General features: G+C 37.0%; 1 protein-coding gene across 1 annotated transcript; it reads right to left on the bottom strand.

Moving 5' to 3' along the window:
• Positions 1–968: 968 nt before the first annotated feature.
• LOC111019885 (wall-associated receptor kinase-like 1) lies at positions 969–3891 on the bottom strand. The gene is made up of 2 exons (XM_022296409.2): positions 3155–3891; positions 969–2444 (listed from the first exon to the last, which is right to left on the bottom strand). The coding sequence occupies exons 1-2, from the start codon at positions 3804–3806 to the stop codon at positions 1348–1350; spliced, it is 1749 nt and encodes a 582-aa protein (XP_022152101.2). The 5' UTR covers positions 3807–3891; the 3' UTR covers positions 969–1347.
• Between the last annotated feature and the right edge of the window lie 16167 nt (positions 3892–20058).

A 20058-nucleotide genomic window follows, 5' to 3' on the forward strand; every position in this document is an offset into this window, starting at 1 on the left:
GGCTATTCTTATCTAGTTTATATGAAATTCTTGCACAAATAACTCTCTTTTGGAAACTTATCAAAGCGTTACATGATATCCTACCACACAGTCGAGTGAAATCTGAACTTCTACGTATAAAGCCCAAAAGACATTGTATATTATTTGAATGATGTTCTAGAAGATTCGTGCTTGTGTTAACGATTGTTGCCTAATTAGGAAAGACCTTTCTAATGCAAATGAAGTAATTGAGACAAGAACATCTTTGTGTGGTGAGTTGAAGGTGAGGGTGGCTAAGGGTTTTGCGACCATGCGTGAATTAGCATGCAATATAGATGGAGGGGAGCGAAAAGTAATTTCAAATAATGAGGATGGTTAACCTACTAGAGAGAATGGTACGAAGAATGTACAATTATATAGAGGTATGTATGATGAACCAAATTCCTATTAAGTATTGCTCACTGGAAACAAGTCTCACGTGACTTAAAAGGACATAACTTTTTTAGTGTGTCGAGCTATATTTTAGATTATGATTTAACTATTTCGCATTTTTATATTATTATTTTGACCATTATTTCTTTTTCTATTTGAATATACATGTCATTTGTGGTTGACCCTCAAGCAAAACATATTATTTTACAATCGACTTGGAGAAAATATAGCACTTCTAAGAAGATGACTGGAAAATTTATCTTTCCATATAATGATCAACTACATTAAATTGATTGTCAGAAGAATTCCAGTCCCAATTTGAATATAAGTATAAGTGTATCAACTAATGTTTCAAACCAAAGACAAAGTGATGAGAGCTTTGTACCATTGTAAATATGTGTGGGTTTGTTAACCTTATGCCTTTTAGAATTGTTAGGGGAAAAACGAGAGCTTTTGCCAATTTAGAAGCTTGAGCGTAAGAGAAGAGTAAGGCGAAGAAGAAGACACAAGGGTTTAAGTGGTTCAGCCTAATGTTGACCTACGTCCACTGTAAGGCTAATCTTTCACTTCTTTTATAGAGAGAATTACAAAGGGAATTTCTTCATCATCATCCAGAAGTACATAATGAGCTATTTAAAGAGCTTTAGCCTAATAACTAACTCTTTACCGAAGTACTCTCTTTTACCCATAGTTTCTGTTGTATTCAACCACGGTAAATATTACAAGAATAATACAATAATTACAAGTAAGAAGATGATAATAAAGATAATAAAACCAGCCAATAAATGTTTATACACAAAGCTTACAAAAACTAAGAGATTATTTAGAGACCAACATATATAAACATAAAATCCCGAGGTTTTATATGGTCATGTAGTATTAAGTTTCAATGGATAGGATAGTGCTGTCATCTTGGAAGCTCATCATCACTAGACCCTAAGAGAGCAATGAATAAGTTGTAATTGATTGACTTTCTTCAATAATTGCTAAACAATTTTGAGGCTTCCTCGATCTTTCTAGTTCCAAATATACATGTTTCATGGTAGGCCTCTCTTTCCCATTGGATCTTAAACATTTAGTTGTAAGTTTTGCGACAGCATTAACAACCTCCATCTTTTCTTCCTTGGCTACTGCAATATCTAGAATTTCAACAAGTTGATTTGCCTTTTCCAATGAAATGAAGTATTCTAATAGATTCCTGCCTTCATGTTTTGCAAATGTGACGGGTGACTTTCCAGTTAAAAGCTCTACCATTAAGACTCCAAAGTTATAAACGTCACTTTTTTCAGTGTAATGACTTGATCTGAAGTACTCAGGATCAATGTATCCAAAAGTTCCTTGCACTTTCGTAGTAAGGTGAGACTGATCACTTGACACAAATCTTGATGTTCCAAAATCAGAAACTTTTGTATGATAATTGTCATCCAAAAGTATATTTAAAGACTTGATATCTTTGTGAAAAATTTGAGTTGAAGCCGTAGAATGCATGTAAGATATAGCTCCTGCAACTTCAGATGCAATTCTTAGACGAGTTTCCCAAGAAAGAGAAGGTGATTCTCCATGATCTTTCTGGTTAATGTGGTGAGAAAGCGTCCCATTCGAAACAAATTCATAAACCAGCAACGGATGCTCAGTTTCTAAACAACAACCCAGAAGCCTAACAATGTTTCTGTGGTTAATTTGAGAAAGTATAATGACTTCATTAATGAATTGGTCGATCCAGTTTGCTTCAATTTGGTTTGACCTTTTGATTGCAACAATAGTGTTGTCATTGAGCATTCCTTTGTAAACTGTGCCATACCCTCCTTGACCAAGAAATCTACTTTCGTTGTAGTTATCCGTTGCTTGTTCAAGTTCTTCGTGTGTAAATATTTTTACTCTCTCGCTATTTTCAAGTAGTTTTTGTTGCAATAAGAGGCCACCATTTTGCCTGAAAAACTTTTTCGTATGAAGCTTACGTCTTCTTTTCCGGAGCAGTAGTTGATGTCCTTTGCATCCGCAAAAGAAACAACTTACTAATACTATCACACCTCCTTCAGTAAAAAATATATATATATATATTAATAATAACAAGTTTGTTATATGGAATGAGATTGTTGAGTTTCAAATAGATAAACTCATACGTACGCATGTCCTTTGAAATTCATTTCGGAAGGGTAGAAAATGTAGAAACAATATTTTAGAACTTTTTTTTTTTACAAGTTGAAGGTAGAGTATTGTCAATTGAATCCCACCCTAGCAACATAATTAGGGATCCTAATAAAGGCTTATAATAGATACGAATTATTCCTAATCAATTGATTTTAAGATGGAACCATGAATATTAATAAATACCAAGAAAATTAAATAAATTTTAATGACTTGCATCACTATATCCAAAGAATATATATATTTAATGTACTCTATTTGATCTTGACTAATCAACAATAAATAAATAAATAAAACTAAAAAAAGTGTAATCTTTTACCCTTTATTTAACTAAGTTAAATTTAACCATAAAATTTTAATTTCATCCAATTGAATCCTAAAATCTAAATAACTGAGAAGGTTAATAATTTCAATTCATCAAGTTTCTGGTGATGGTTATGTGAGATAATTTTTGAGGTTTTTTTGTTCCAACTATATTTAATATGTTTCAGTTGAGAAGTTTGGTAGTATTCTTTCCACAAGGTTGATTTTTTCATAGAAAATAATAATGACAATAATTTATAGACGCAATCAAATTTGGAGAAGAGAGACGTACCAATTGCAATCAAGACGATGTACAAAATATAGTCATTGTCATTGCTTGTAGGAGGAGGAATGGCATTGCAGTCGTAGTATGAAGAAGGGTCTATCCTGCAAGTCACATTTTTGTTCAATGGAATCAAAATAGGCGTAAATGGGAAGGTTTGGCTCGACATCGAAAGCATATTCGCTTCCAAAATGCCTTCTTCCTCAACCCCAAAATCCCTCGCAACGGATCCAATGCTCTCGTTTGGCTGCAGCATATACACAGCCAAGAACTCAACTCCCTTAGCCTTTTGAGCTTTCGTAGGACAAGCACATCCCAAGGGAACTTGGAGCCTTCGGCCCACCGAAGAAGTATTATCAATAGCATAATCGAGGCTCACACTTCTAAGCACCGAGCAGCTCGTGAAGCCTTGAAAAATATCATTCACTATCTTTTCATAACTATCGCCTTTTTTAATAGTGTAATACGCGATATAGTGATAGTACAGACCCCAACATCCACAGTCAGCGGTAGTTCTAAACAAAGTATTTTTCCCCAATGTAAAATTTAAGAGATACAAGTCATAAGATAATAGAGAGTCGGATCTGAAGATCAAATAGGATTGACACGAGAAAATGGAATCAGTGCAAATGTAACCTTTGGAAGTTGAAGTATCATTCATAGAACAATTGGTTTGATTTCCAATGTAAGGCTGTTGGCAGAGGGATTGGAGAGGAAAGAAGAAAAGGGAGAAGAGGAGAGAAACCATTTTGTTGGAATTTTTGTTTAGGTTGGCTGCTTCCCCTATCTTCTTTATATTGGAAAGAAAATTTTAGTTTTATGGCTTTTTAAATCAATAAATATGTGGCATCAATGAGTTTGGTTTCAAAATCCTGACTTTTAGGCCATGTTGAAGAATAGTCTTGTTCAAAGGTTTTTATTTGTTTAAATTAATTGACTAAACAATATTTAAATTTGATTCGCATTGATTACATATTAATTCATTTATTAATTTAATCGCCTAAGCAATCAATAATTGCGATAATTATAGTTAATTATCTATTTCCTCACCAATAACTTTCACACTATAATTATCTATTTCCTCACCAATAAGTTTCACATTAAATAAAAACATATTGGTTAATAGTATTTAAGTCAATCAATAATTTATATGTATTTTTAATTTATTATATATACATATACATATATATATATATAATATCAATCAATCAAGACACCCACTATCTATAAGGACAACATGTGGATGTGAAAACATTCAAACTCGTGATCTTTTGATGGAAAATAGATAGCTTAACCAGTTTAGCTATACTCATATTTTACAAATATGTTTTAATTTCTTTAAAAAATATTTCTAAATAACTACTTTTATAAAAATTAATTACAAAATAGTATTTTTTCTAAAATAAAATATGGCATTTATGAAAATAAAACACAAAAGAAAAAATGGGATAATTTTTTTGTTTGACGAATAAAAAATGGGATAATTTAAAATACTAAAATGATTTTAATCATTCTTCCAATTTGATTGTTAACTTACGTTGACCGTTTTTTCAAGTTGACCAGATATTATGTTTTCTTAAATAAAAAAAAAAAAGAAAAGAAAAGAAAGAAAATTGCGTACGTGAGTAAGACTATGTCTATACATAATATGTCTCAATTTGTTTATAGGAATGTAAAATGAGAGGAAAAATAATTGTAAAGGTCTTTAAAATACTAAAATATCATTTCCATGTTTTATAAAATATGGGAATGAAAGTTATAGTCATTTAAATAATTAATCATAACAACGTTTTATCCATTAGTCAAAGTCATTTTCTTATATGAAGTAGGGATTCCTATGACAAGTAGAGCAATTCAAAATTGAAAATTATGATACATACTTCATAGCATGATTTAAGATCCAAATATAAATGAATAAACTCAATTGATTTGACCCTTCCTTTCTTATTTTTTTTCTTGTATTATTTCCGTGAATACTTTGTCTCTCGTAAGGAAGATCTAGTTTAAAGAAAAGTAGCAACTATGTATCTATCTTAGGATCTATTTAAATGATTACGTTTTTAGTTTTATGTTTTTAAAAATTATGCCTCTCTTTTCTCCTAATTTTATTTTTTATGTAACACCGGTCTTATAATACATTCAAATTTTTAGTCAATTTAAAAAAAAAAATTATGAATTCGGCTTAGTTTTTAAGAACACGTCAAAAAGTAGAGAGAACAAGGTAATAAAACATAGAAGTAGTGTTCTAAGTTAAAATTTTTAAAAAGAAAAAACAAAATAGTTATGAAGCAGCGCCTTAATCATTCATATTTAGACCCGCTTCTGAAACCAATACATCAAATTTAAAGGAGAAATTTGAACTTATTAAAATACTGTGAAATGATTAGTCATTAATTTCAATATCTTTTTTTTTTTATCAATTTTTTCAAAAATATTTATCTACATAACATTTCATCCATACATATTTCTCTAAAATTTGTTTCCGAAACCTGAGTACTAAAACTATGTATTATCTTCCTTATGTGGAGCATAAGGTGAACATGACATGCGACTTGAGTACATTCGTACTCATTTTCAAGTTTTAGACAGCTAATTCAAGCACACTTTCGGCGAAAAGAATGTAAATTGTTATTCGAATGTACTACTGAAAGTAAACTAAATATTTAGAGTTGTTTATCGATCAACACCCATCTTATCTTATCCGTGGTTTGAGTCTCCTTTATTATAAGTCGTTTTGATTATGGTTTGAGTTTTTTCATCAAATGGCGCAGCGGTATCATGGTGGAAGTCTTCTCAATTGAGTTGTTTAAGTGGTTGAGTTTAGTAATTGTCCCCTTTTTGGGATATGAAAAATCATGTGACATTTGAGGTGTTGAGGTCAAGGATGAAGCCTCAAACTTGGCAATAGGCTTGAATGAGAATGTCAAGTCAATAGGAGAAATTTCTTTATTTAAGAATCGTTGGTTGTAATCAAAGAAGACATCACACATTACCACTTAGTTTGAGTGGGAGTACTGTTGGGAAACTAATGGTCTTGAATAATTTCTCCTTCCACATAAATAATAAACACAACCACAATATGCAAATAGGAAAAAAAAATTGTAAATACGAGAATAAACAACATAACAAATTATATTGGTTTACCACTAAGGGCTACGTCCAGTCTTCCACAGTAATTCACTAATTATTGTCAAGAATTAGATACAATAAACTCTCTCCAAAAATATTCCCTAGAGGTCCAAACAACACACACACACACGCACACACACGCACACCCACACACACACACACTGTCAATGAACTGATCCACACTGCTCGGCCCTCTCCAAGTTGTTTGATTCTACCCCAAGATTGGGCAGCGGTACGTGGTCTTGTCGCCTAGACTTACAGACATAGCCACATACTCCCACTTGATCTAAGTGGTTCCCACTGCTTTTTTCTTCGATCGAACCCACTAACCTCTGAAAGAAAGATTTCCTCTCTGCATTAGGCTTGACACTCCCACCCAAGCATGTCGCCACACTAGAAACAGAACTCGTACCTTTTGATGCACTAATTCGCCCATGCGGCTTCACCAGCTCACTTGAACGTCTGACAGCTGAGGTATGAACTCGATGGCCTATCAAATTCTCAATCCCCTTTTCTGTACTTCCCTACTGTTTAACTTGAGCTGATCACAAATTTTTCTGATATTTTCTGGTCATCAATGCTGTTGATCCTCTAAGGTCTCGCTTGAACCATCTGCAGCTATTTTATGCATTCTCTGTCTTAGTGAACCCTTGGCAACCCCAAACTCAAACACATAAACATAAGATCTCTTGTGGCTTGTCGCCACTACCCTAGATTCCCTATTGAGCTTCCAACAACCCTCAACAAACTCACTGTTGTAGCCATCATCGTCTAGCTCCCTGCGGATAACATATTCAATCAGAAGCTAGGAATATACTTGACGTCTCACAACACCAACTCTGTTTCTTCACCTATCATCAAACAAACATCTCCAACTCCTCTCACCTTGGGACACTCACATTTCCCCATCCTCACTGAGTCCTAATCACTTGTAGAAAACGATGAGAACCAACGTCTGTCTAAAGTAACATATGTTGATGCTGCAGTGTACACTACCCACTTTGATGAATGGTCTACAAATGTGTTCCTCTTAACACAAGCTAGAAACTCTTCAATCCGTTCTTCTCCCGTTACAATATCTGCAAAATTGTTCCCCTTCTCAAAATCTTATTTGAACTTCTTACAAAACCATTTAATAGCCCATTTTGTGGTAGTAATAACACCCCACTTCTCTGCTGGAACTCCTACTACCCCTATTATTTCTATGTTGATACTTCCCGTTGTAATTCATCTTGGTTTTCCCCTGTCGTGAGCTACTAATAGCTAATTCAACTCCATTTTCTACTCCTAAAGTAGATGCATGCATTTTCTCCAATTTCCTCCTGGTTTCGTTAAATAAGGCGACATCACAAATAGCTGAAAATTTCAGACTATTATCTCCCAACGAATTCGACACCACGGTTTTCATCGTCTCCCAACTGTCAGGTAAAGATGTCAGCAACCTCATAGTCTTCACCTTTTAATCAATCTTAATGCCCATCCCTTCTAGTTTGTTCAATATGTCGGTGAGCTTAATTCACCGAGGTTTCCTCCTCCATATGGATATTGAAATACTTCGTCCATAGAAGTATTTTAGTGTTGGCAGAAGGTTTCTCATACCTGTCTTGCAAGGCTTGCAATAGTTCGTTCGCTGTAATATCTTTCGCCACTATACTGAATAGCCTCATCTGTAGACACCGTATTTGGTCCGATTTATTTTTAATTTTAATTTTAATTATTGTATTTAAAAAATAACATAAGTTTAATTTATTATAAGTTTTAATGTAAAGTTTTAATTAAATTAAATTTAACAAAAAAAAAATTTGTTTTAAAAAGAATTTGATTTGATTTGATTTTTTTTACTTTTATTTTGTAAATTAGGTTTTTTTTATTTAAATGATTGTTTTTAATAACAGTTTTTTTCCTCTTTGATTTTTTCCTGGTCAAAGCCACCTAGGTGGCCTCCTCTCCTTTTACTCCCCTTCTTTTTCTCTAACGTGACCTCCTCTCCTTTTCTTTCCCTTCTTTTTCTCTAACTCTCTTTTACCCTCCCCATATTACTGTTGTTATCTGTATGTATTTAAGAAAGTCTGGGGGAAACACAAGGAAGGCACGCATGGATAAATAGAGCACAAAGAAGGAAAACAGAGTTTTTTTTTTTAATCTCTTTTTTCTCAATTTCCTCTCATGGCCACCATTTTCTTTCTCTCTCTCAAATCCCACTATTCTCTTCCATAGCCACTTTTTTCCCCTTCTCATCCACCCTCCTCTAACAACCAACCACCAATCCCAACGATGAGCAACAGATCCGACGACTTGCAGTAACACGACCTCAACGAACTCCAGTAAACCCAAATCGGCTAACTTTGCATTCTGGCGGCAGAACCTAACGGTACAGCGAAATCCAGTACAGTATATTTCTTTTAATAATGATATCCACCACTTTGTTTTAAAATTGAGGAGTTTTCTTTGTTTTTTAAGCTAAATAATGATAGCTTTGAAAGATATTTTTTTTTCTTTTTTTTTTTGGAAAAGTGCAAAAGTTTATAATTTTTTTTCTTTTTCTACATTGAGTTTTGTTTTAATTTTAAAAAAGAATCATCAAGAGATTTAAAAGGAGAAATAAAAAGATAGGATTTGAAGAAAATCTTTTTAAATAAGTCTGTTAATTATGGATTTGAAATAAATCTTACCCAATAAAATCAGTTTTAAGTAAATTTGATCTTATTTTGTTAAATTTTGAAATATATTTTTTTCCTTTTAAATAATCTCTTTAATTTTGAAATAAATAATAAGTTGTTTTCTTTTTATTTTTTTTTAATTTAACAAAATTCATAGTTTTTTGTAGTTTTAAAAAATATACTAAAACTTTTGTTTTTGTAAAAGAATTAATATTTACACCTTTGAGTGTTGACATAGTGGTAATATGTTTAGATTTTAATATATATGACCCAAGTTCGAGTCTTAAATAATGGACTTCATGTCACCCATATCTATTAATTCATATCTTATAACAAAATGTGAATTAATATAACGTGGGACATTCAAATAAAAAAACATAAAAATATTTTCTTTTGGACCAAATAATATAATAGGATAATTTATGACAAAATATGGTACCGTTTTCGAACCAGTGTCGTAGGGTGCTAATACTTTCCGTACGTTTAGTCGATTCCCAAACCAAAAATTCTGTTTTCGTAGACCAAGATTTTTAATTAGGTGACCAATCACACCTCGTAGATCATTGGTGGCGACTCCAAACCCTTATTTCCCTATTAGATATTTCGGCTAACCCATTCGACTGAGGATGATATGCTGTTGCAACCCTATGACACACATTGTATTTAGCTAGCAACTTTTGCATAGACCTATTCACAAAATGAGCCCCCCCATCGCTTATCAGACAACGCGGGGTTCCATAACGCGTAAAAATGTGATTTTGCAGAAAACGAATGACAACTTTAGAATCATTGGTAGCAGTTGCAATGGCTTCTATCCATTTTGAAACATAATCTACTGCTAACAATATATAAAGCTTACCATTAGAAGATGGAAATGGACCCATAAAATCTATACCCCACACATCAAATATTTCAATCTCAAGGATCGGGGTTTGAGGCATTTCGTGGCGTTTAGATATATTACCTGTCCGTTGGCATTTGTCCCAAACCTGGGCAAACTTATGTGCATCTTTGAACAGAGTGGGCCAAAAGAACCCACTTTGCAAAACTTTGGCTGCGGTTTTGTGTCCTGCAAAATGTCCTCCATATGGAGACATATGACAAGCGTCTAATATCGCCTCGTGCTCTTCTTCTGCTACACACCTGCGTAAGATATTATCAGGTCCTAGCTTATATAAAAAAGGTTCATCCCAACGATAAAATCGAACTTCATTTAGAAATTTCTTTACCTGTTGCTTGTTAAACTCATAAGGAACTATTCGACTTACTAAATAATTTGCTATATCGGCATACCACGGAACTGAATCAACTCGCAAGAGTTGCTCGTCAATAAACTGTTCACGTATAACAGTTCCATCATCACAGAGCGGGGATTCCAATCTTGACAGGTGATCAGCAACTTGGTTTTCAGTACCCTTCCTGTCCCTAACTTCAATATCAAACTCTTGAAGTAACAAAATCCACCATATCAAACGTGGTTTCGCATCTTTTTTAGCAAATAAATATTTTAAAGCAGAATGGTCAGTAAAAACAATGACTTTTGTGCCTATCAAGTAAGACCTAAACTTATCAAAGGCGAACACAACTGCTAACAGTTCCTTTTCAGTAGTAGTGTAATTGAGTTGTGCACCGGTCAGAGTCTTACTAGCATAATATACAGGATGCAAGATCTTGTTTTTACGTTGTCCTAACATAGCTCCTATTGCATAATCACTAGCATCACACATGAGCTCGAAAGGTAAATCCCAATTAGGTTCGATAATTATAGGGGCTGAACTTAAAGCAACTTTCAACATTTCAAATGATTTTAAACAGTCATCATAAAAAACAAATGGTCTATCATGTTCTAACAATTGACACAAGGGTTTAGAAATTTTAGCAAAGTCTTTTATAAAGCGGCGGTAAAATCCCCCATGCCCTAAAAAACTTCTAATCCCTTTAACATTCGTGGGAGGAGGTAGCTTTGAAATGATGTCTATCTTAGCGTGGTCTACCTCTATTCCTTGCTTGGAAATTTTGTGACCCAAAACAATACCCTCTTGTACCATGAAATGACACTTCTCCCAATTTAGGACTAGGTTTGTTTGTTCACATCTCTCCAATACTCTCTCCAAATTAACTAAACATACGTCAAAAGAATTTCCAAAAACAGAAAAGTCATCCATAAAAACTTCTAGAATATTTTCTACCATGTCAGAGAAGATGGCCATCATACACCTCTGAAAAGTCGCGGGTGCATTGCATAATCCAAATGGCATTCGCCTGAAAGCGAACGTACCATACGGACACGTAAATGTTGTCTTCTCCTGGTCTTCTGGAGCAATAGTAATTTGATTATAACCCGAATATCCATCTAAGAAACAATAAAAATCCTTACCTGCCAGACGGTCGAGCATCTGGTCAATAAACGGTAGAGGAAAATGGTGTTTCTTTGTTACCTTGTTGAGTTTGCGATAGTCAATGCAAACTCTCCACCCACTCACAGTTCGGGTTGAGATGGGCTCATTCTCCTCGTTGGCCACCACGGTTATACCCCCTTTCTTTGGTACACACTGTACTGGGCTTACCCAGCTGCAGTCGGATATTGGGTATATAACACCGGCGTCAAGCCATTTAAGAATTTCTTTCCTTACAACCTCTTTCATCTTCGGGTTCAACCGCCTTTGACTCTCAATAGAGTTCTTAGAATCTTCTTCCAATAAGATTTTGTGCATGCAAAAGGCTGGGCTTATCCCTCGGATATCTACTATCGTCCATCCAATGGCCTTTTTGTGCTTCTCCAAAATCTGCAATAAAGAATATTCATTAGTAGGTGATAAATTGGAAGCTATAATAACTGGTAAAGTGTCGTTATCCCCTAGATACAAATATTTCAAATGCGACGGCAATGGCTTCTGCTCCAAAGTGGGTGGTTCCACTATGGACGGAAGTAACGACTTGCATTCTTCTTTTTGTATTTTTTCAACAGGATTAGTCACATCTTCCGATCCTTCTGCTATCTTATCAAGCTCTTCTTCAATCTCTGTAACTAACAAGTCATAAAACTCATCAAACATAACAGGATTCAAGCTAGTTATAGCAGAGCACTCTTCAAAGTCTCCTGGTAATTTCATGGCGTCTAGAACGTTAAATTTAACTTCTTCATTATTTACCCTCATTGTAATTTCTCCCTTCCTCACATTAAAAACTGTATCCCCAGTGGCTAGAAATGGTCTTCCTAAAATAATGGGAACGTCTAAGTCCGCCTCGCAATCTAGAATGATAAAGTCCGCAGGGAAAATGAATTTGTCTACTTGGACTAAAACATCTTCTATCTTTCCCTCAGGTCTTATGATAGATCTATCTGCTAGTTGGAGGGTAACCGTAGTAGGTCTAGCTTCTCCTATGCCTAAAGATTTGAAAACTAATAATGGCATAAGATTAATGCTAGCTCCTAGATCACATAATGCCCTACCTAAGTTTTTCCCTCCTATGGAACATGGAATGGTAAAACTGTCAGGATCGTTACATTTCATGGGTAGCGGGCTGCCTACAGCTTCACTACTACATTTTGTCATGGCTACCAGTTCATGCTCTCCTATCTTTTTCTTCCTAGAAACTATATCTTTCAAAAACTTAGCATAATTTGGCATCTGTTCTAGAGCATCTACTAATGTTATATTTATATGCAATTGTTTTAAAATATCTAAAAATTTTCTAAACTGGGAATCATTATTTTTCTTCACTAATCTTTGTGGAAACGGGGGAGTAGGGGTAAAAGAAGGTTGTACCTGTGGAGGAACACTCGGGTTGTCCTCATTACCTTTTCTAATATTTTCTTTTCTGGTGTTGTTGGATTTTCTGGTATCTTTACAGTTGGTTCAGTCGACGGAATCTGTATATCTGTTGTTGGCATTGTTGGTCCATCATATGACAGTCCACTCCTAAGGGTGACAGCTTTGCACTGTTCTTTCCCTTCTCGTTTTGGTAATTCAATATGGCCTGGAAAATAACCTTGTGGTCTATTCTTCAATTCATTGGCGAGCTGTCCCAATTGGGTCTCGAAATTCCTCATTGATGCCGCTTGGGATTGTATCACTGCGTCAGTTCGGGCCATGTACTCCTTCATCATATTCTCAAGATTTGAGTTGTTATTTTGAACTGGTGGAGTATGTGTTCTCTGATTGTACTGCTGTTGCGGTGGCGGGATGTATTGCTGTGTAGGTGGAACATAGGGCTGCTTGTTCTGCTGGCTCTGCCCTTGATTAAAACCGCTCGAACCTCCTTGACCTCCCCATGAGAAATTAGGGTGGTGCCTCAAACCTGGGTTGTAGGTGTTCGAATATGGGTTAAAGTTCCTATTGTTCCCATGTCCTACATAAAAAACGGAAGTAGGGTTATGTGGACAATTATCATAAATATGGTTTTCACTGCGAAATGAACAAATGAGATCGTTGACTTGGCAAACAGGGGCATGAGTGCAATAATCTGACTGTAGAGGTTGTATCGGTGTGGCTAATGGATTTTTTATTCCCAATGCCATCTCTTTCAGCCTCTGGTTCATTGTAACCATCTCTTTTTGCATCGAGGTCGCAATGTCCAGAGCCAAAACTCCAGCTGGATCTAGCTTCTTTGGTGCTGCCCTAGATCTTTGCGAACACCATAGTTCGTTGTGTGAAGCTAAGTCATTTAGGATGTCGACTATCTCGTTGAATGTCTTCTTTGTAAAGGCTCCGTTGGCAGCATTTTTTAGCATCATCTTAGTAGGATGATCTAAACCTCTAAAGAAATGTTCTATCTGGATGCATGCCGGCAAGCCATGGTTCGGACATTTCCTTATTAGTTCTTTAAATCTTTCCCACGCCTCGTGAACAGGTTCACGATCATACTATTTAAAGGAGATGATCTCCTCTCTAATATCAGCGTGGCGAGTAGGTGGGAAGAATTTTGTTAAGAACTTCTCCACTAACGACCCTCATGTGGTGATGGATCCCGGTGGAAATGCATTGAGCCATGGTCTAGCTTGGTCCTTCAAAGAAAATGGAAAAAGTGTTAGTCTAAGAGCATCGTCTGTTATACCAGGTAATCGAAATGCATTTGCAATTTGAATGAATGATTTCAGATGATCATGTGGATCCTCATGTTCCTGTCCTAAAAAATGTCCAATTGACTGCAACATTTGGAACATCATTGGTTTAAGCTCAAAGTTTGCATGGGCTGGAATAGGGTTGACTATCCATGAATCAAAGTTCTGAAAAGCCGTGGCGGCATATTCTCGCATTGCCACGTCTCTGTTGTCCGCCATCTGGATATGGTTGAATTCATTATTTTTGCGTGATCCCTCATATTACCGTTAACAGCAGGTGGATCAACCGGATCACGAGGTGGAATATCTGCCATTGATGTGCTCGTACTCTCTACCTCACTTTCAGGACTGATTTCACCTTCTCTCTCTTTTTGCTTTTCTATTTGTTTTCGAAGTCTTTGCTCCTTTCGAGTTTTTCGAAGGGTCCGCTCAATCTCAGGGTCAAGGGGTAAAAGAAAAGATCTTGTGCTCATGCACTTTAACTTACCCTTGGAAGATAAACGACCAAAAATATAGAACAAAAACGGTGGATGGAAATTACACCCAACAACAATTCACAAAAATAAAAACTAAAAGAATTTTAAAATAATTTTAAAACTAAAGTCCCCGGCAACGGCGCCAAAAACTTGACTGAGGTTATGCTGAACGCACGCACTAAGCGTGGTAAAAATTCTATAGATGCAAGCGCACACCTGTCAGAGTAATATAAAATGGATGGAGTATCCAAGTATCGATCCTCAAGAACTTCTAAATAATTTCCAAACTCTAAAGTTTTAATGAATAGTGAACGTTGAAATGAGTGATTCTTATAAAATGGGAAGTGGTCACAAATAATGGTTTTGGATTTGGGATTTGGTCTTATAATGGTAAAACCTAGCCCGAATTACTTCAAGTTAGCCAACAAAGAATCAAGGATACGCTAAGGACGATATGCATTTTACTTTAGGAACCAACGACTACGCTTTTCACTTGACTTATGTCTAAGCAAGTTCAAAGTCCTAAGACATTCCCTAATATGTCTATTATGAGAGATATCTTAGTTTTAGGATGGAAATAGTCGCAACCTCGGGTTAAGGTCTTATGTCTAGGCTACTTAAGCGGAACCCTTATGTCTAAGGCGCTCCTCTCCTCGGTTTAACCACTCAACAATGCAAATAAGCAACCTTTTCAGTATTGACTTGTTAAGACTTACAGCGGCCTTCTCTAAATCCTAACTTTTTGGGAAAACATGTTGAGCAATGAGTGGAAAGCAAAAACACTACTTCTTAGCAACTCTTTTTAGAAATAAAAGGCTAACTATCCATAACCGGGCTAGAGACGGGAATTTAGAAAGACATATTGAAGAAAATGCAGCAAGTAAAATGGTTGAAATTGAAATGCATGTGTGAAAAACAAAAGTTAACTAACGGAGAGTTTTGCTCGGGATTGAGAGCTTCGCCCTTCTCTTTCAAGCAAGGGGGAGTGTCACATGCTCTTTCCTCAAAAAACACAATTCTCTTAACTAAAAATAAGGTAAAGGCAAAGTAAAGATAAGCTAAGTGCTGGATTTTTATAAATTTGAATAGGTAGAAAATAACTAAGTAACAACGGAAACAAAACAAAGCTCAATAAAGGAATGTAAGTGCTCGGAATTTAAAAACTAAAAGCAACTAATGAAAGAACTCAAAAGTACTTAGAAAGCAACAAAGAAACACTAAGAATGATCAAGAGAAGGAAGTAAGGCTTGATGAATTTGGTGGAGAAGCTGCTGGAATTTATAGTTGTGCAGAATTGGTTAGGGAGGTCCTAAAACGCTGGTGGATCGCCCATTTCCAACTCGTTTGACTGACCAAATCATGCTCAAACTGATAGTGGAACACTTCTTCTACACGTATGCATCGGTTGGAACCACCAAAACGCATTGGAAGACGCGTTTCATTAAGGGCAAAGTTGGAAGAAAACCAGGATTTCTGCAGCCTACCAGGCGCCTGGTGCCTCCAATGAAGGTTTTTCCGTCTTTTTGCTTCTTTTGATTAATTTGCACTCCCAAATGGTCCTAAAATGTCATAAATACAATATAAGCCAACCACAAACCATCATATATGAATTTTGCATGAATTGGAACTCAAACGACTGAGAAAAAGTCCGAAACAATGTTAAAACATAGTAAAAACAGCATCTAAAACCTTCTTTTTACACATGTAAACAAGCGTAATCATATACCTGTATCCATTGTGTCCGATCGCGACCCGCGTTTCACCTCGACTTTTTGGTGGAGTTTACACAAGTCCCTTGGCACTAAGTTGGACTTTAGCACAGCGTTTCATCCCCAAATCGACGGTCAGACGAAGCGTGTGAACCAGGTTTTAGAGGACATGCTCAGAGCTTGCATGTTAGACTTTGGTGGTAGTTGGGACAAGTATCTCTACCTAATAGAGTTCGCTTATAATAACAGTTTTCAGGCCACGATTGGGATCGCTCCATACGAGGAACTTTATGGGAAGAAGTGTTGGTCTCTGATTAATTGGGACGAAGTCGGAGAAAGAGTCCTCTTGGGACCGGATTTGGTGCAGGCGACTAACAGTGCCATTCAAAAGATTAGGGGAAGGATGCAAATTTCTCAGAGCCGTCAGAAGAGTTATGCAGACATCAGGCGTAAGGAACTCGAGTTCGTGGTAGGTGAGCGGGTGTTTCTTCGTGTGGCACCCGTGAAGGGAATTTTACGTTTTGGGAAGAAGGGGAAGCTCAATGCAAGGTTCATTAGGCCTTTTGAGATTTTGGAACGTATCGGCCCAGTCGCGTATAGGTTGGCTTTGCCACCATCGTTGGCTGCGGTTCACAATGTGTTTCACGTGTCCATGCTGAGGAGGTACATTCATGACCCTTCGCACGTTTTGGATCTTGAACCATTACAACTAGATGAGTCCTTGTGCTACGAAGAGGTACCTGTCAAAATTTTGGCAAAGGAAACCAAGTTGTTAAGGAACTGGACGATTCGCTTTGTTAAGGTTTTGTGGAGAAACCACCAACTGGAAGAAGCTACTTGGGAACGGGAGGACGATATCAAAGCGAGATACCCTGAACTGTTGGAACAGTCATCTTTCGGGGACGAAAGTTTTTGAAGGAGGGAAGTCTGTAACGCCCCGAGTCCCTCAGGTTAGTTTGTCTCGAATCAGGAGATTTTCATTTAATTTTAAATTAAACTTTAATTAAATTTATATATATCGGGCTCCGTGTGGTTGGTTTTATCTTAAGTTGGGATGGGTTTCTTTTCTCTTGGGCTTGGTTATGTTGGGCTTTTTGGGTTGGGTTGGTTTTAAAACAAAGGAAAAGGAAATTAATAAAAAGAAAAAGAAAACACACTAGGTTTCCATCACTTTCTTCCTTCCCTTGCCCTAGCCGCCAACCCCCCTCCTCTTCCTTTCTTCTCTGGTGGCCACGACGGTATCGGTGGCGGCGGCGTATGCTACGACTTCTTGGCACGGCGGTAGACCATCACGAGCAGCAACCAGAAATTCGAACGGCAGCCTCTGTGCAGCAGTCTTCACGGTGGCACGACCACACCCACGACGACGTGTGTTCCCTTCCGACGAACAGAAGCTCGGACGACGGCAGTTCACGAATCTAGTCGCGTGTCTCTTCCTTCGTGCGGTGGTGTGGCGTGTTCCGGTGGATTCCACAGCGGCGCGACACGTTATTTAGCAAAAAAACTCGTGGTCAGCACGTGAACCAGCGGCTCCGGTGTCTACTTTGCGATTCCGGTGCGAACAACCCAGTTCTGTGACGTTTTATTCGTTTCGACAAGTTTCAGCGCTTACCCACTCCTATTTGAAGCTTAATTCATGTTACACACCCTCTTTGGCATTGGTTCGGCATTGACCCACCACTAGTCGGACTCAAACCAGCATTACCCATCGTTTTTTGACATCGAAACGGCAAGCCTAAGGACATTCGAACTCAGTTTTGGAAGCCCAAACCTCTTTGGCGTTGACCCACTCATAACTCAAGAGGTTTTGGTGTGAGTTAGTAGGTAACGACTCACCTAAGTTAGTGTTAATGCAAACTAAGTGTTTTTTAGTTAGTTTCTAACTCAAGCTTGGTTGCCTTTTATTTAGGGAATCCTTCGGCGAGCTTAGTAGCGTTAGGGCCATTGTGTAAGTAGACAAGGGGCGTGTGCGTGCGTTAATGTGTGCTAGTTGGTCTCTAATGTGCTGTTTTCTGATGTTTAATATTCATTTTGATACGCTATTGTGCTAGGTAACTCTCGTTCGTGTTAATCTGTATACTTGGTGTAGTGTTGAATATTCGTCGGTGATAATGGTGGAATTTTGCCTTGCTAAACTGCTGAGAATTGTTGTGGGATGATGTATGTTTACAAGCGTTAAATTAGAATTATTGTGATTATATTTTATTATGATGTGGGCGTGCTTGTATAGTTTACATAAGTGTTCATTTATGATGTGAGCGTGCTGGTTGAGCATATATAAACGTTTCTTTATGTTGCGAGCGGGCTGGTCTGAGTCATATTATTTTCTTATGAGATGTGGTGTAATAGAAGCATATTTTCGGACCCTGTTCGCAGGCTAGGGGTTGATGTGGAGTTGGTTATGATAACGAACGTTGGATTCCTGGGGAAAGTGAATGGGTGAGTGTCAGGACCTCGGGTATAAATGGTCGGGGGCTGATACGTCACTAATTGAGTATCGAGGCCTCGGGTAGAAATGGTCGAGGGTCGATGCGAGGAGTCTTTTGGAAGGAAAACTATTGGGGCCTTGGGTAAAAATGGTCAAGGGCCGATAGATGGTGAAGTCATCGGGGCCTTGGGTAAAAATGATCGAGGGCCGATGCAGTAGTGTCGGGGCTCTGGGTAAAAATGGTCAGGGGCCGACTCTACTCGACGGAGTTAACTGTGGAAGGCTAGGATAGATGTGATAAGCGTAGAGGTGCTTGAGATGTTAGGGAGACTCGAGGTTGGTAACTAATTTGTTCATGGTTGTGGTTGTCGCCGAATCTTATAGAGTGTGTCTATGTTTGATTGCATAATGTGATGAAGAGTATGACTATGAATGTTTCATGATTTTGTTGAGCATGATGTTTGTGTGTTGTTGGTGAGGGCTACTTATGGAGTATATTTTATATACTCACCCCCCCTCTACAATTATTGTTTCAGGTGAAGGATTCGTTGGCGACCATGGTGATGAGACGGAGGAGACATGAGGAGCGAGGACCATAGGCTGCATAGTTACTTTTGCTTAGCTTAAGTTTAGATGGTTAAGACCTTATGGTTTGGTCAATAAACTATTTGTTCTTATTTGAATAATTTGGAGGTTCCCACTCGTTGTTTACTTTATTTCGGGATAGGTGTTTATTTTAGTTTTCTTCCATTCATTGAGTTTGCCTAGTTGGAATAATAAAGTTGCCTCATGAGGTTGTCCACGGATGATGTTTGATTGATATTCTATAGAGTTGATTCATTGTTAAATTGATGAGAGGTGAAGCTTTATTTTATATAATTATTTCACAGGGAGTTGTCATCTCGTGTTTGGGGTTAAGTTTAGACAGGTGGGTAGTTAACATGACCTAGAAGTGTGTGGGAAGTTCTGGGGCATTACAGAAAATCCCTCGTGTTTCTGCGCTGCCCAGGAATTTCTGCAGTAAGCGATGCTCCAACATTGACATGCTCTGGCACAACAACGCTCCAACATTTCTCCTCTAATTCTGGCATTATGCTGCTCCTCAACAACTTCTCCAAATTCGGCATAATTAAACCAAAAATAGGAAAAATAAATAGTAACTTGTATAAATTCAGCAACTTGAGGATTTAACATATGATAATTAACTTTTCCGCTCAATTCCTCACTTTAGCATGTTTCTTAGATAAAGATCCTCACATTAAAGCACGAATTACAATTATTTACTAAAATAACTCTCTTTCAGAGAGTTATCAGTTTACCACTATATTTATTTATTTATTTATTTTGCATATTTTAATTGTCCAGTTCCAACAAAGCATACACAAAGGACACGGAGATATTATGATTACGGTCCTTGGGAAAGAGATACAAGAAAGGAACGAGAGA

The sequence above is a fragment of the Momordica charantia genome, assembly GCF_013281855.1.
Source record: "Momordica charantia cultivar OHB3-1 chromosome 6 unlocalized genomic scaffold, Mcharantia_2.0 BLBB01000006.1, whole genome shotgun sequence".
NCBI lineage: Eukaryota > Viridiplantae > Streptophyta > Magnoliopsida > Cucurbitales > Cucurbitaceae > Momordica > Momordica charantia.